Genomic DNA, 17,730 nt, shown 5'->3' with positions numbered 1-17,730 from the left:
GAAGGGAAGGAAATTGAATTTATACAGCTGCTAACAGATAATTACCTAAGCATGCTAGATCTGGTCACAGCATCAGAGAACTAACAGCAACCACTACAGATCATAGTGCCTCTGCTTGAAGAAAAGTGATCAAAAAAAAAAAAAAGTGGTTGTAACCTGGGAGAATGCCAGAAACGAAGAATTTTCTGTTAAGACAGGGTACCCATATGGGGAATTCTCCAAAGCAGATGATTATGACAAACTGAGGGGTCAGCTTAGAGCAATTCCAAGGAATAAGAATTTGAGAGGAGTGATGTTTGTAGTGCATGGCAGATGGTCAAGGGTGTTTGAAGAAAGAAGTATCCAAGTGTATACCAAGAGTCAGTAAGCAAAAGTAAAAAAAGGTTGTGAAGGCAATATAAAGGAAAAGGTAATCAGCAAGCACAAGAGCAATAAAAGAAATAGACAAAATGGGTGACTACTATGGTAAGGAAGGCCAAAGCTGATTATGAGAAGAAGCTAGTTGATGAGGCCAAAAGAAATTCCAAACATTTCTTTCATTATGTGGCAAATGAAAGAAGAAGAATAATTATGGAAGGATGACTTTAATGAGTGCTGATGGTAGATAGGCAACAGAAGCAAATGAAATAGTTGCATTACCAAGTGATTCAGTTGCAAATGTGTACCATCCAGGTGGAGATATTCCAGTGCCAGATGTAACACTAATTGATGGAAAATAGAGGTAGGTAAATTGAAAGTGCTTACAATATTCCAGAAGCTAAATGCAAACACAGCCATGGGACTAGATAGCATATCAGCCCATGTCTTATTATTATAAGGTATCTCCATAGAGTCTGGATACTTATCATGAAGACCCAAACTAAATATTTTACACAAAAAACCTATCATACCTCTCCTTAAATTCAATCACTGTCAGGAAACTTGTAACTAATTCCGCAATCCATTCTTCTCTCATTTCAGCAATTCATCAATTCTCCATGCAAAAACTGGTGCGCACACTCCTACTACCACAGTCTTACACAATTTCCATGGATGACCTCTAGTTCTCTGATTATTTGTCATATAGTGAAAAATTTTCTTTTGCATCAATTTTATAAAACCCCTTTAATATCTCATAAGTTTATATCATGTGCCATCTTTGCTGCCTACCAATCAAACTTTTTAACTCGCACACCTTCACAACCTATCCTTATAGGGGAGCATCCCACAGAGCTGTAACCAGCTTAGTCACTAATCTATGAATCCTCTTCTATCACTTCCTGATCCCCAAGAAACCCAGGTGACCAAATCTATGCACAGTAGTCAAGATGCTGCTGAATCATAGCCTTATAAAGAGGGAGGGATAACAACTTCCCTGTCTTTACTTGTTAGCATGTTTTTCAACATCCAAGTAATCCTTGGAGCTATTGTACCAACTTTTGCAGTATGCCCTCCGAATTTCAACTCTCTGTCCACCATTTTCCCTAAGTCATTCCACACCATATCTACATTGCTTTATCAGCTATTGACCTCTCCAGTTTTGCATCATCAGCAAACAACTGAATATTCATGCCCCCTTAAATCTTTCTCTATACAACAGACAGGCATTTACAAGTTAAAACATAGTGGCCCTAGTACAGAACCCTGAAGTGCTCTACTAGTCACCCCCCTCAATTTCCTAGATTCCGCTCCATCATATAGTGATGTGAGGCATCTGTCAGTCACCTCTACCCATGCCACCAGCTTCATGTCCATTCCCATTTGCTCCAACTTTTGTAACAGTTTGCCATGTGACATTCAGTCAAATGCCTTTTTCATTGTCCGATAGTATCATGATGTCCAATAGTACCATTTCCTTTAATCAATTCTACTGTCACTTTATTATAAAATGTGAATAAATTACTAAGACAGAACCTAATCTTTAGAAAGCCATACTGCCCACTATAAGAGTATTGTATCCCTATCCACCCACTGTTGGATTTTAATTTTAACCAACTTTTCCAATACTTCAGCAACCACCCCTGATATGACTTGGTCTGTAGTTTGCTACTTTCTGTCACAGAGACACCTTTATGTAAGAACTACTTACCCTCTTTCTACTACCTTAGAACCTTTCCTGATCTAAGACTTAGATTGAATAACTTCATCAGAGACAATGTCAATTCTCTTGCACCTTCACATAGTAAACGGGCTGATATGCCATCCAGTCTCAAATTGCTGTATTCACATTGATATTTTCTAGTATACTGAGTACCTCCAGTTCATCTACCTTGATTCTCACATCAGCAACTGCAAATCTTCACCTGTCTGATACACCTTTGCAAACTGTTCACTCAGTTGTTCACTTAACTAACAGATAAGCTTGGGTGTTGACAGTTATTATTATTATTACCATCCCAAGACCTCATGGAGTCAAAGACTCATCTGGGAGGTCCTTTTATCACACCCACAGCTCATCATACTGTGTTTTAAACACATTCAAACTCTTTGCAGACACCACGTTCTCAGGCAAGGCATTCCAATCATTCACAACTCTGCAAGAAAAAAACCTGCCTCTCACTCCCCTACTCACACCCTCTTTATACAGTTTCCAGGGATGACCTCTGGTTCTCCCCTGATCTCCCACTACTCTATGTAAAACTTCTCCAGCATTGATCCTATAACAACCCCTTACCGACTTGTAGGTCTCTATCATATCTCCCCTCTTCCTCCTGTCCACCAGACTCTGCAAATTACATCTTCTCAATCTTTCCTCATACTCGACATTCCAGAGGTCAGAAACTACCTTAGTCAGTCTCCTTTGGACCCTTTCCAACATCTCTTCATCCTTCTGAAAACCCAATGAAGTTATTCATGACTTAATTTTTTAACGGTATTAACAACACCAAACAATTCAATCAAAAGATGTTTTATTAACTGCTTTCAGTTAATAAAACATCTTTTGATTAAATTGTTTGGTGTTGTTAATACTGTTAAAAAATTAAGTCATGAATCAGCAACTTAACTATTCCATAATCATTCTTCCTCTTACTCCTTACAAAATAAAAAAACTGTTTTGGATTTACTTGGACCTGCTTAGCTAATTTTCTCACATAATCATATTTGGCCATTCTTACCATACTTTTCACCCTTCTTGCCTACACTTTGTAACGCTCATGAATTGATTGACTTTTTCTTTATATTCCCTCCACAGGGCTTTTTTTTTTTTTTTTTTTTTTTTTTTAGCAACTCTTGGTTTATATCTCTACTCATCCACTTAATCCCCATTTGGTTTATCCTCCTGACTTTGGATGCCATGGCACTGCTCGGGGATGCCTCCTGTCATAATTACCAGCTTTATAGTTCAACATAAACTCTTTCTCGACAGAAAATTCCACATTTGGCAACTTCGCAGAGCAAGACTGCAAGCCACTCTCCTCAACTGGAGGCAGAGTCTATCTTGGTTATGGATATCTTCTGATACCGTTACCAGATCCAACACTCTCAAACCGCTGCACCCTCTATGACATGTTGTTTCATGTAATTACCCCTTAGCAACTGTATAAATTCCACTTCCATCTTGCTATGTCCCATTTCCTTCCTACAATCTATGTCTCAATAGTTGAAATCTCCCATAATAATTGCTTGACTTGCACCCATTGTGCTAATCTGCTGATGCAGGCATCAGCAGATTAGCACAATGGTCTATAGTAGCTACCAACAATATATTTTGTCCTATTGGCTTTTATCTCACACCAGACAGCCTCAAATGAACCATCTCCCCACAAACTTAAAATCTTTTATAACTTCGAATTTTGTGGGTTGAAATTCTTCAGTTATAATCAGCAATACCCCACCTCTTGTCCTATTCCCTCTATCCTCTCTGAAAATACGATACTCTTTACATCTTTACATTCTATTCCTGTAACTATATAATTTCCTGTCAACCAGGTCTCACTGATGCCTGTAATTTTTGGTCAAGGCGAACTGATGAATGCCAAAAAACTCCTCTTCCTGATCCATTTGGCATTCATGTACAAGCATTTCAACATCCCCTTGTACCCACAATGATCTTCATATAATGTCATTACCAATTCATTTGAATCAGAAACCTATGGAGTAACATTCAGCATGGCAAGTCATTTCTGTACACATACATTCGTTTATCATATGGGTGGCCAGATGCATACTTGATTTCATCCTTCCCCCACCCAAATATATCTAGTTACCCTGGTTTACTGCACTCCCAAACTCTCACTATACAACATTTTCTCCAAACATTTAACTCCAAAACCATTTAAATGTAGTCCGTCAGGCATATATAAGTCTTTCCACCATTTCTCTCCATACATCTATACACTGCAAACCATTCCTCCTGCACAACCTTTTTTAGAAGGTTGTGCAGGAGGAATCTAAAAAATGAACGCATTCGTAATTATAGCCCTTCTTCTCAACTCTGTCCTATCATACAAAGGCAACAGACTCACCAGCTTTATTTTCACTTCCTTCAACAACTTTTTCATATGCATATTTCTCCCCTTTCATATTGTTTGTTCCTGCCATAACAATAATCTTCGTTTCTCCCTTTTACAAACTAACAGCTTCACTAATATCCTTGATCTTTGCCCTGGGAAACATGCTTTCATTAAGTATACCTCTTATCATCAAATCTTAATACAACACAATACAATACCATCTCCTTATTTCCAGTTTCTTACACTTTCATACTTTCCCCATTCATTTTTCTTTGCATTATCCCACCTGCCATACCACACAATTTTTCCAGTCACTCTAGCTTCTGTTTTGTCCTGTTAAGGATGCCACATAAGCATGCTATTTCACTTCTTACTGTTAATTCATCACCCACATTACTTTAAGCCACTTCTTTTATGCTCTCATTTCAGGCACTATCATCACTATTTCCACATTTGCAGAATAGCTTCTATCTTTCATTACTTTATTAATATTCATCACTTCATTTCGTGTACGAGTGCATTTCTTGCATTCACACACGAAACATTTATGACAAACTCTGTCTCCATTCTTGCTTTCACATCATAACCCATTAAATCTTCACAATGAATACACAGAACATACACTACATCATACAAACCCTTCATACTAAACTCAGTGAACAAGGAAGCCTTGGCTACCATTTTTCTTATATACATCAGTGCCACAAATAAAAACTCTAAATAATATTATTATCAATAATAATAAGAAAGACCTCCAGGGAGTCAGTGACTCATCAAGAGAGGCCACATTCTACATGCACCATCTATCATACTTATTCTTGAATTCATTCACACTGCTTGCACTCACAACATCCAATGGCAATCCATTCCAATCATGCACCACCCTATGAGTGAAAAATCTAGCCCTCACCCCCTTCTTAGCAGCATTCATTCTCAGCTTCCAAGGATCCCCCTCGTCCTTTCCCAAGAGTCCATAAATTGAAAAATTCCATCAAATGAAATCCTGTATGACCCTTTCAGAAGTTTGTAAGTCTCAATCATATAATCCCTCTTTCTACTGTTTGCTAGTGTCTGCAGTCTGCTGGCCTGATTGGTTAGTGTATCTGCTTTCCATCCAAAAGGTTGTGGGCTCAAATCCTGCCGTGGGCATGGATGTTTGCAATTGTCTGTGAAAATACTAGTGGTGGTGGTCAGCAGTAGATAGCACTGGTGTAGATGATGAAGGTAGTAGCAGTTAGTGGACTGGTGGAGACCAAGAGTTGTAAAGTAGGTGTCCTCCTTTGATGAGTCTTTGGACTTCCTGAAGGTGTTACATAATAATCATGATAATATAATCAGTATTCCACAATTCTGATATCATTTTTAACACTCTCTCCACTATATCAGAATCCCAACAGAAACCAGGAAACCTGCCTTGCACACCATAGTCCAAATGAGGTCTTATCAAGGCCTTGTAAAGAGGCAAAATGACATCCTTATCTTTACATGTGAACATTCATTTCAGCATTGAATTATCTCTTGAGTTGTATTTGCAATCTTCGGTACATGGCCCCTGAACTTCAACTTCTTATCTACTAACACTCCAGGATCCTTAGCCTCATCAGTTTCTTCTAGCATAATCCCACCAATATGATACAATATTGGATATCTAATCACATATCCTAAATATATATCCTGTATTAAATTTCACAAACAAATACACACACTCATTACAGTCTAAAAAAGTAAGATATAATTTTTTGCATAGGCTTCTGTGGGGATACGAAACTTTTAGATCTATCTTTTCTGGTATAAAACATAAAACAAAGATATGAAATAGAAACAATGTTTTTATTTTGACTAGTTTCATGAAATACTTCATTTCTCTTCATTAGGAAAGAACATGAATAAACTAAAAACTAGAAAGCAAGTAATAATAATTAACATTTCTACTGAAAAAAAAACTACATCAAGTCTAGTATTTGAAAATGCTTAAACAATGGAAAGCATGCATTAATTATTATGCTGGATGGTCATGAGATGATTTCATCACCTTTCTTAACAACATTCATCCTCTGATTAAATTCACAGCTGAATTAGAAAGAAATAGGTCTTGACCACTTTTGGATACACTAGTTGAAATAGGGCAAAAAATAGACATTCATTCCTTACAGGATAGAGCCTACAAAATTTCCACCAACATAGATAAAAGAAACCAGGAGCTACAGTATCTTAATTTTGCACTTCCAAAAAATAGCTACAACAGAACATTAGTCAAAAAATTCTTATTTTTAGAGGGACCTGTGGCATAGTATAATTATTAAAAACAACACGTAAGTCCACAGTAATAACTTTAATTAATAAATAAGGTAGATAATTCATACTAAAAATAATAGTACATCTTCAGTGTTACAAACAGATAGGAATAGAATACAAGTAACGAATATTCGGTGGATCACCTATTAAAATACAATGTTGTCGCGAGCTAGGAAATGAAAGAAATTAATAAATAATGAATATTTAAGATAATTAGTTTTTTAATGATTACATAAAATAAAAGTCTCCCAGATCTTCGAGAGAGAGGCTTAAATATTATCCTAAATATTAATTATTTATAAATTTCTTTTATTTCCTAGCTCGCGACAACATTGTATTTTAATAGGTGATCCACCGAATATTCGTTACTTGTATTCTATTCCTATCTGTTTGTAACACTGAAGATGTGCTATTATTTTTAGTATGAAATATCTACCTTATTTATTAATTAAAGTTATTACTGTGGACTTACAAGTTGTTTTTAATAATTAGTCAAAAAAACATTCTATTTCTCCAAAACAATCAAAAGAAGAAAAAAAAAGAAATACAAAGGAGCAGCGATTCTTCAATATATATATATATATATATATATTTATATATCGTCATCAAATTCCTGATATATATAACCTCAAAGAGTGTACAGGATACGATAGTACTACATGAAAAATTATATCATTACTAACTTCCTATCTACAATTTTCCTTCAAATCAGTCTGTTACCTGTCAAGAGTCCAACATTATCAGATCTTCTATTTCTATCTTCTAAGGCTCTTTTTACTATATCAATCCACCTATATCATGGTCTTCCTCTGGGTCTTTTTCCTGCCAACCTGGCAGAGAACACTTGTTTTGCTAATCTTTCCTCTCCCATTCTGTTTAAGTGACCATACCACCTGAGATTAGCTCTACTAACACATTCCTGGATGCTGACAATGTCAAATTCTTTCCTAATATCCTCATTTTTAATATGATATTGCCATTGATGCCATCTGTTCATGCCCCTAATCTTTCTCAGGACTCTCATATCTGTGGTTTCTAGTCTTTGGTCAAGTGTTTTACTTCTAACTCAGTACTCAGATCCATAAGTTAAAATTAGCTTGAATACTGTCTTGTATATAGCTAATTTAGTGTTTTGGATAATTTCTCTCTTATTCCATATAAATTTATTCAGTTGACTTCTTACCATACCAGCTTTGTTGATTCTGTTGTCTATTTCCATATTTAATTTACCATCTTCACTAAAAATCGTGCTATAATTGTTCTATAGGTTCTCCATTCAAAATGCAGTTGATATTTTCAATGTTTCTGTGTTTTTAATGCTGACCTTCATACCAAATCTATTACAACAGTTATTCACTTTAGTCAGGGAATCTTGCAGACTTGTAGCGAATTTATTTAGAAGTATAACATCGTTCGCATGAAGCAAAGAGCTGAGATCAACATCTCCAATTTGATATCAGGTTTAATGCCACTTTCCTTCATAATGTGATCCATATAGATAATGAATAACAGAGGGGATAAAGTACATCTTTGTCTGACACCAGATTTAACATTAAACCACCTACCTGTACTTCCTTCAATTCTAACTGCTGACTTACACCTCAAATAAAGACTAAGTATTGCTTGATATAATGCTCCATTGACACCATATAATTGTAGTGTTTCGAATAGCTTCTCTCTTGGCATCTTCTCATATGTCTTTTCCAGATCTACAAAACTTAAATACAGATCTTTGTTATTATTATTATTATTCGTGACACCTCCAAGGAGTCCGAAGACTCATCGTGGTAGGACACCTACTGTACAACTCTCCATCTCCACTACTACACAGAACCTCTACTACCAATCACCTACATCAACGCCATCTACTGGCCACAACCACTACCACCACGGTTAGTATTTTTTTGTCTGTAAATTGCATGTGTTCTGAAGGGCCAATCTGTCTGTATACGGGATGAAAAACCTGAGTTTAGAAAAACCCTGCTACCTCCATATGAGATCGGCTAACTCACCTATTATATTCTCATGATTTCTCAACTGTCTGTCGTAAAATGAAAATTTGATCCTGACAGCCTCTATTTGATCTGAATCAATCTTGTTCTTCACCAAGCTTCTCTTCCACAATCCTTCTCAACCGTTTCTCAAGTATACTTGCATATATCTTACCAGGAACACTCATAGAGAAATACCTCTGTAATTCTCACATTCAGTTTTTATTTCCCTTTTTGTATATGGGTACTATTAGAGCTCTACTCCAATCATCTGGAATTTGTCCCTCTGTCCAGGCGTTCTGAACTATGCTTGTATGGATATGTATTCCTGACTGCATGTCTGGTCAGTGTTTTTTCCCACTGTGCTGTCATCACTGCTTGTTTCATTTAGCAATTTTTCGAAGTAATTACCCCATACTTGAAGGATATCATTTTCTCCTGTTTTCATGTCACCTCCAATTCCTTTTACAGCACTCTTTCCTCCATTTCTGAGCTTTTTCAACAACCTCCAGAATATCTTGCCACCTTCTTGATATTTATTTTCTAGGTTCTTACCAAAGTTCTTCCTGTGACTTTTGTTTGGCTAGTTTTACACAGTGTTTATCTTTCTTACATTTGTCTCTGTATTCTCTAAGAGCACAAGCTGACTTATTTGCAAGGAACTTTTGATATGCTTTCTTCTTTTCTTTCACTGCCTCTTTAACTTCTGTCCACCATGGAGTTCTGATTTTTCTATCCTTACAGACAACCTCCACATGCCTCTCTGGCTGAATCAACCAGTGTTTTTCTCAGGGCTTGCCACTGAATTTCCAAGGTTTGGTTTCCGTTCTCAAACTCTTTCATTTTCTCTTCAATCATGTTTGTGTATTTTAGTGTACAGTTTGCATCTGAGAGCTGCTCAACTTTTATTTGCTTTAAAACTTTCTTACATGTTCTTCTTTCCAATATGAAATTCAATATATATATAAATCACACAAAAAATAGCAAGATTGCTCTGGAAATAAAACTTAGGTCTCTTTCTAAATAATCCAAAAAATCTCTGAACATCTGAAACCTCTACATCTGCCACTCAAAAAACCAGGTGTCTAAAAGATCCATTGTAATTGTGATCTAAACTACATAGGACAGAATGGCAGATCTGGTGTGATACACTGATCGGAACACTTCATGGAAGTTTAGAATGAAAGAAAGCACAAATCAGGGCTGGCAGCACATACAACAGAAACAAAACACCAAGTAGAATAGCAACAAACTGAAATGCTCAACACTGATTACCATTTTTACTCAAGAGCGTTCAAAGAATCAGCTGAAATGATGAAGCATTCTCCACAATGTAACAAAAAACAATGGACAATTTTATATCAAGTCTAGTCTTCCTTAATCCATCACAGCACACTTATATCTACCAGTAGTAGGTTATAGCAACCAACTGATGAACCAGTAGCCAGCATACTAGCAAATGCATGCTTTCCATTGTTTAAACATTTTCAAATATTTTCGCTAGAAATGTTAATTACTTTCTAGTTTTTAGTTTATTCATGTTATTTCCTGATGAAGTATTTCAAAGTATTTCAAGGAACTAGTAGAAATAAAAATATAGTTTCTATCTGACATCTTTGTTTGTGGTTTTACACTTGAAAAAATAGTTCTAAGTAAGACATAACCAAAAATAATTACTAATATTTATCTGTAGGACATGTGCAAAACAGCTTGTGATATGCGCTACACTCGACTTAAAACTACATATTAAGAGAATATACAGGGAAATTAGCACCACCTCTTACCAAGCTGATCATTTGAGCCTCTGTTCTGGAAAAGCACCATGGATGTGGAAAGATAGCAAAATAGCTCCACTACATAAAGGAGGCTCAAAGAGACAAAAAGAGTTAACTGTTTCAAGTTGAAACATATGGCAAATAAAAGTTTTTACTTTAATTATTTCATTTATCCTTGTATCTACATGTAGACAAATTTCATAGACCAATCAATATCTCAGAAATGATAGTTAAAGTAGTGAAGAAGTAAGTAAAATATAGAATCAAGCCTGTCCACCCAATATGATACTTTATAGGGGAGAGCATTGTTTTTTTGAAGGAGGATAGATTTTGCCTCTGTATTCTGCTTACTTTTTTTTATAATAAAGTGACAATTCATTTGGATAAAGGAAATGGCTACTCAATGATACTGCTAGAGACTTTGTAAAGGCATTCAAATGTGGAATTCTTCTGCATAACTTGGGGCAAAATGTGAATGGATATGAAGCTGGTGATTTGGATAAGCAGATGGCTGATAGATAGATATCAAAGATAACAAATATTCTATAACTAGATTCTAAACTGTTTCAACTATTTTATTCAAAACCATATTCTACATTTAGCCTAGTTGAACCAATTTCTATAGAAAAACTTGGATATCATTAAGACATGGGTTTAGCTTAAAATTTTAAGTAAGTTATTGTCTTTATCTTCAGGCCTGACAAAAAAATGGGTACCAAAGGGTTCTGTTATTTTACTTACTATGTTCTTTCTTTATATTAATGGCATTCTGCAACCAACTGCAAATGCAACCTACACTTTTTTTTTGCAGATGACATCTGTGCTCATATTTTGTGACAAAACTAACACTGCACAAATGAACAAAACTTTCAGAATATGTACTCCACACACTTTATGCTGATTTCCAGCTCAATCTTCAGCAGAGATCTGACACACTTGTTAATTTCATTACAAACAAAACCTAAATCTATCTTAATGAACTATTTCTTCCCACTCTTTCCTTTGGCATACTTGTATCTCCAGACAAATATAAGACTGTTCTCCTTGGAATAACTTTACTCTCCAATTTTTCTTTGCATAGCTATCATCTCCTTAGCATCTAAGAAACCAGGTTTTTCTTTTACTCTATGTATTACTTTTGAACCACAGAATGCTGTTTTCATAACTCAGGTGTTTTTCTTATAAATCTCTGACTAACTGTAGAAGAGAACAATTAGATTAGCTATGTGAGATGACCCCCCCCCTCCTCTCTCTCATCAATTCAAACCATTGTTTCACATTGTTTCTGCACAAATTTAATTTTTCTATAGAATTTCCAAGAACTGCCAGAGAATTAACATAGAAGAAAAAAGTGTGAAAATAAATAAGTCTGCTGACTTACTTATTCTTCCTGGAGTGCAGCTGACTCCAAGACTCGCAGTTGATCATCTGCTACTGCCCTTTGGAAAAGTCTTCATTTGCATATCTTTCCTCTGAGGTAAAATATATAGGTAATGAAACATTGGATTATATTTTTTTTTTTTTTTTAAATTCTTGATGTTTTGTTTCCTTTCCTCCCACTTCTCAATCCATCACTCATTTAGTGTAACAGTCTAACAAAGACTGGACAATCCAATATGTTTGATATTCCCATAAAAAAATCAGAATAATAAATAAAAATAACTTGTATTATTTGTATCAGTGACATACCTGCTGTGGCTTTGTTTGTGGAGTTGGCCGATTAAGTACTGTCCCATTTTCACCTGGCACTGATAATTGTGAAGAACTTGGAGACACACTACCATCTCGATGACCATTAGCTGGGTTTTCAAAATTTACAGTATAAGGAGTTTGGACTGGTAATGCTCGTTCTTGACCATAATAAGCATCAGGATACTGCCTGTTCGAAAAATAAAAATCTACATGAATATGCAAATTACCTAGTCTAGCCATGAATACTGTTACAACTTGAACAGTGCATAAACCTTTAATCAATCAGAAAATCATTTACAGCTTTCAGCACAATACAGCCACATGCATAATATGCATATAATAGCATTCAATGTTCAAAATGCCCCCCTTTTGCCTTCATACATACCTGAAGTCTGCAAGGACGCATATCTATGGCAGCCTGTACAATATCGAACAGAAATGCATCACTACAAATCCACCTTCAGGCTGATGATGCTGGGGTGTCATTTCTTGCAAGCTACTCTCAAGCTCTGACCACAATTTGAAGTCCACCAGATTCAGATCAGGACTTCCAGATGGCCAATTAGATTGCGATATGTTATTGGGCACATTTGCCTCCAACCCTGTTGTGTGGTCCTTGCCTTGTGTGCAGGTCCTGTTCAAAGGTCCTTCCATGAAAAATATGTTGTTCAGGGGCTATACCATAAGAATAGCCCCTGAACAACACAAAATCTGTGGTATGGCCCTGAGCACAGCATTTTCACACATTTTGGGAAAAGTCTCACTAACTATCACTCACTAACTATCACTAACTATATAACTCTCACTAACTATCACTAACGATAGGTGATGACCTCTCTGAATCCTGGGTGTTATGCAACCACCTGGGGCACATATCCAGTCGTCTTGGTGGTTAAATGACTCTTCAATAGTGAAAATCTTCTCATTTGTGAAGAGGAAATCTGTGTTGTAGTTCGTGTACTGCCAGATAAGTGCCTATAATTTTGCACCCTCTGCTGCATAAGTTGTAGTGTTAGGAAGTGTCCAGTAGAATGACTATAGACTCTCACCTCCAGGTCATCAATTTATACACAACATCATTCTCTGCAAAACATTCATCTCTCGCAACATCACTTTCTGCATTCTCAAAGAATTACAGCAGAGTCATGTCTTCAGAGCTCTCAGAAGCTGTTGCATCCTAATTCAGTATGGTCGACCTTCTCTTTGGCGGTCAGATACATCCTCTGTAGATACACAAACATCCTACTTATCCAGGGTGTTTTTTGGCCTGTTGAAAATAACAGGTGGCTGCATTCCAACCATGTGAAGTGTATTACAGCTACATGATTCTCATAATCTCCACAATGCATGTTAACCCATACAGCTAGACATCTCTCTCTCTATTGATAAACATTCAGTTAGCAAATGTCTTTAATATTGATGAATAAACACACAAATGTTGAGGCAAAGCACTACTAATGGAACCAAGCTAGCAAATTCTGTGCGTGGGTATGTGCAGGGGCATGCCAAGGGTATTGGCCGCCCCTAATACTGCATTGTTAAGTTCTGAATGAAACTTAAATTAATTCACGTTTCATACCGACTTAACATGGTCTTGCAATTTGAATCAATTATTGATATATCAGATATACTAAATTCTTGTAATTTACCAAAACATTACTAAACTGAGAATCTTTCATTTATTTATGTTATAATGTAAAGTATTGTAAATTGCTAAATTGTTTAAACCTTACTACTTTTGTGTAATTACTTATAAATTGCTGGAAGAAAAAGATAATCCGATTAAGTAAAAGTAGCCGGAACCTAATACGTGCAACAAGTAGTACACGTGCACCCTTTTGGCAAGCAAGCTGTTCCGCCCCCACACACACTCATACACTACGAAGAATACATTAGGATTCCGTGTGTGGCGCTGAGTACTGGGTGATGTGAAGTGACGCTGGAAAAGTGGAAGGAGAAATCGGTGATGTAGTGTTAACGTGTGGCACGCAATTTAAAAAGTCGTGCAGCACCAGAAAGCTCTGGCTTACTCTTAGGCTTGTGCTCTTACGCTCCAGGTCTCGTGCGGTCTTGCTGTGGTGTGTGGAACCTCCTCGTGGCATCACCTCGTTCCCCGCAGATTCGAGATAATGACTGAGGAACTTTGCCATGGATTTCCAGAAAATTTACCAATCGCGACCAGCCCAGCAGAAGATATTCACCGATACTTACAGAGATTTCGTTACGATGTTGAGCCAGTTCACCAAAGAATAACGTCTACTTATTTTTGGAGGCAGAAGTATGTGCAGAGCGAACCCTTGAAGAATGCCTCAGAAAAAGCAGAAGGAACATGGAGTCTAAAGTATTTGTCCTGACGAGATATGTGAGGTGGCCAAATAGTTTCCCCAGCAACTGGTAACGTACAGTCTAAGTTTTTTATGTAAATGTGTACAAAAAGGATATCTGTAAATTTTAGGAAGGACTTTAGAGATTACTTCTTTTAATAATAGAGTATATTATGAGTATTTTGTGAAAGAAAATGTACGAGAGCACATGGAGCCTAGGAATTGTGTCTTTTAATGAATGAATAAGTTGTAAGAATTTTGTGAGAGAAATTGTATGAGAGCACATGGAGCTACATCAGTAATTCAGTTAGCAAATGTCTTTAATATTGATGAATAAGTGTGATCTTGCAAGTATAAGTGGTAAATCATAAACTTAGCTCTTTGTCATACATGCTAAGATAGATATAGAGAATCTGAGAAATTAGTGCTCATTCAGTAGCAATTGCAGATTACTAAATCAGAGTGTATTCATAATGTGTAATATGTATCAATTGAATTAAATGTTTTGTTCTTTTTGTTTAACTGATGACATGCCTGATTTTCTTCTCTGTTGCACTTGCTCATAAATTACGGACCACAGTGGGAGATTAAATTTTGGAGAGGCTACATGACTGCAAACGTACCCTATAGTAATATAAGATTATAAGCTAAACTGTTTCTGGTTCTTTGATTCTACATTCTTTGTAAATCTAGGATTCGAGGTGGCGCAGTGAAAAATAAATTTTCCCTGAATCTGAAAAGGGAATTAGAACCAGTGTAGAGACAAAGAAGTTAGCATTGGCCATTAATATTCCCTTTGTCCTCCAAACTACTAGCATCATTCTTATATGTAAAGATCGGCCAAGAGAAATATAGAAGGTAAGAGAATAAAGTCTTACTAGAGAAGGATTATACTAAGGGCACAGACACAAGTGCAATATAAGTGCAATTAAGAATTAAGAGTACAATACGAAAAATAAAAAAAAAGAGAGATAAAATTTTACAGCATTGTATAATCCAAATTAGATATTAGCTACATAAAATGTTGCCCTATCAATGTTGCTGCCCAGGTGCGGAGCACTCCTTGCACCCTCGGGTTGGCATAGCCCTGGGGATGTGCAAGAGTTAACAGTATTTATGGCAAGACCATATTGCTAAAATTTACAAGAGAAACATTTAATCAGATAAAAAAAAATATTAACATCTAACATTTCAGATACATTGATCAATCACAGTATACACTGCATATTAATAAGGATGAAAATAAAGAAAAGATGCTTAAAAAAGTTCCATCTCAGTGCTAAAAAAAATCCATTAAAGTGACACACTAGGGTGGCCATCTTTAATAATTCAAAAAACAGACATTTTCTTATCATCCTGAATATATATATATATATACACGCGCGCACACACACTGCCGTTACTAACTTTTCGTGGCATGTGCAAGATTTTATTTTTGGCTTCCCTTTTTTTTTGGGGGGGGGGGGGGGAATATATATATATATATATATATATATATATATATAATAGAAATAGAAATTTTGTTTATAAATATTATAATATATGTTTATGAATTGGTCACCCACAGTGACAAAATTTAAAATTTAAAAATGAAAAATATAATTTTGATATCCCATTTCAGAGTCCCCTTCGTCCTGGGACCTGTTATGGGTGTCTGTGCACCCATTGCACCTGCCTACTTATGGCACTGTGTGTGTGTGTGTGTGTGTGTGTGTATTATATGTTAAAGATACCAAAATATTTTAAACTTGGTTTTAATCCTTATCCCAAGCAAGCAAAAACAATGAGGAAGCTAGGATGCATGGTTATTCAGTTTCATCTCATGGGAAATGTATGACATTCAATAATGTATGGTGGTGATAATAAGTTTCTTTGCATGGAGGGTGGTTGAACTATGGAATGCATTGCCTGGAGTGGTGAGAGCGAGAATGGTCAATGAGTTTAAGGAGCAGTATGATAGACTTTGTGTTTCTCGGGGGGGGGGGGGGGGGCTCTCCCCCTCACTGAGTCTTGATAGACTGTGTTTCTTAGGAAGGACCTCCCACGATGAGTCTTTTGACTCCATGGAGGCCTGAATAATAATAATAATAATAATAATAATAGAAGTCCCAATCACAGCTATTTCCTTTTATTAATATTATTAATATGTGACACCTCCAGAGAGTCCAAAGACTCATCAAGGGAGGGCACCCACTCTACAAATCTCTGTCTTCACCACTCAATCCAACAACTACACCAATGCCATCTAACGACCACCAACACTAGTATTTTCACAGACTATCACAAACATCCATGCCCACAGTGGAATTCAAACCTGCAGTCTTTTGGCTGAAGAGCTGATACGCTAACCACTTGGCCAACCAGGCCAGCAATCTTTTTTTTTTAGCATATGTAGTATGCTACATAAGGGTTATTTTATTAAAATAATTTAATAAAATAAAATAATAAGTTTGGATTTGTATTGATAAATAATACCCTTAATAATTATAATTACAACCCTGTCACATTCTAATGAAGAACAATTTCAGTATAACTAAGAATATGTGATCGTGACTAACTCAATCAGTCTGTAAAACTGTGGAACCTAAAATCAATAAGTCATTCTATAGTATGCCCACAGATTTGAGACCTTTCGACACTTCTGAGCATGTCAACAGGAGGAGAATCCATTCTGATAATAGGGTATTTAGTCTGCATTGTGGGATGAGTTGTTTAATACTAAACGCCAGAAAATTAACTTCTCTTTTATGATCATTGTAGTTATGTTGCTTGTATAACAGTTGGAAAATTTTACCTATAAAGCATGTGATTTCGCATGTTGGCGACCAATTCATATGTCCTTCATTTCTTTCTCCCTCTTCAGCATGAATCGACTATTCTTGGCAAGACGCCAAGCAGAGACCTACAAACTGTGGGTGAACTATATCAAGTAGTTTGTTTTATACAGCTGCCTGAAGCAAAAAGTCTTGTCTGTATCCCTTAAAATGGATAAAATTGAGTATTGTGCAGTTATAAAATTCTTTGTAAAAGAAGGTTTAACTGCAAAAGAAATTCATTCGAAGTTTATGAACTTCGAATGAATTTCTTTTGCCATTAAACGAGTGGCATTACGAGCACTCCTGCCATTCATTTTCGACAATTAAGAAATGGGCTGCCGAGTTTAACCGTGGCTATACCAGCCTTGAAGATGATCCATGTGAAGGATGTCCAAAAAGTGTAA

The 17,730-nt window shown here is 36.2% G+C and overlaps 1 protein-coding gene across 1 annotated transcript in view; it reads right to left on the bottom strand.

Annotated features, from left to right (window-relative positions):
- Positions 1–17,730, bottom strand: part of LOC150101218 (catenin delta-2-like) — a 728,964-nt gene that overhangs the window by 459,560 nt on the left and 251,674 nt on the right. The window contains exon 5 of the mRNA XM_090401243.1: positions 12,184–12,373. Coding sequence (XP_090257369.1) covers positions 12,184–12,373 — 190 coding nt within the window. The remainder of the gene's footprint in view (positions 1–12,183; positions 12,374–17,730) is intronic.

This window comes from Typopeltis vanoorti, chromosome 12 (genome assembly GCF_054136105.1).
Source record: "Typopeltis vanoorti isolate ZY-2024b chromosome 12, IOZ_Tvanoo_1.0, whole genome shotgun sequence".
NCBI lineage: Eukaryota > Metazoa > Arthropoda > Arachnida > Uropygi > Thelyphonidae > Typopeltis > Typopeltis vanoorti.
This window is presented reverse-complemented; position numbering and strand designations above follow the sequence as displayed.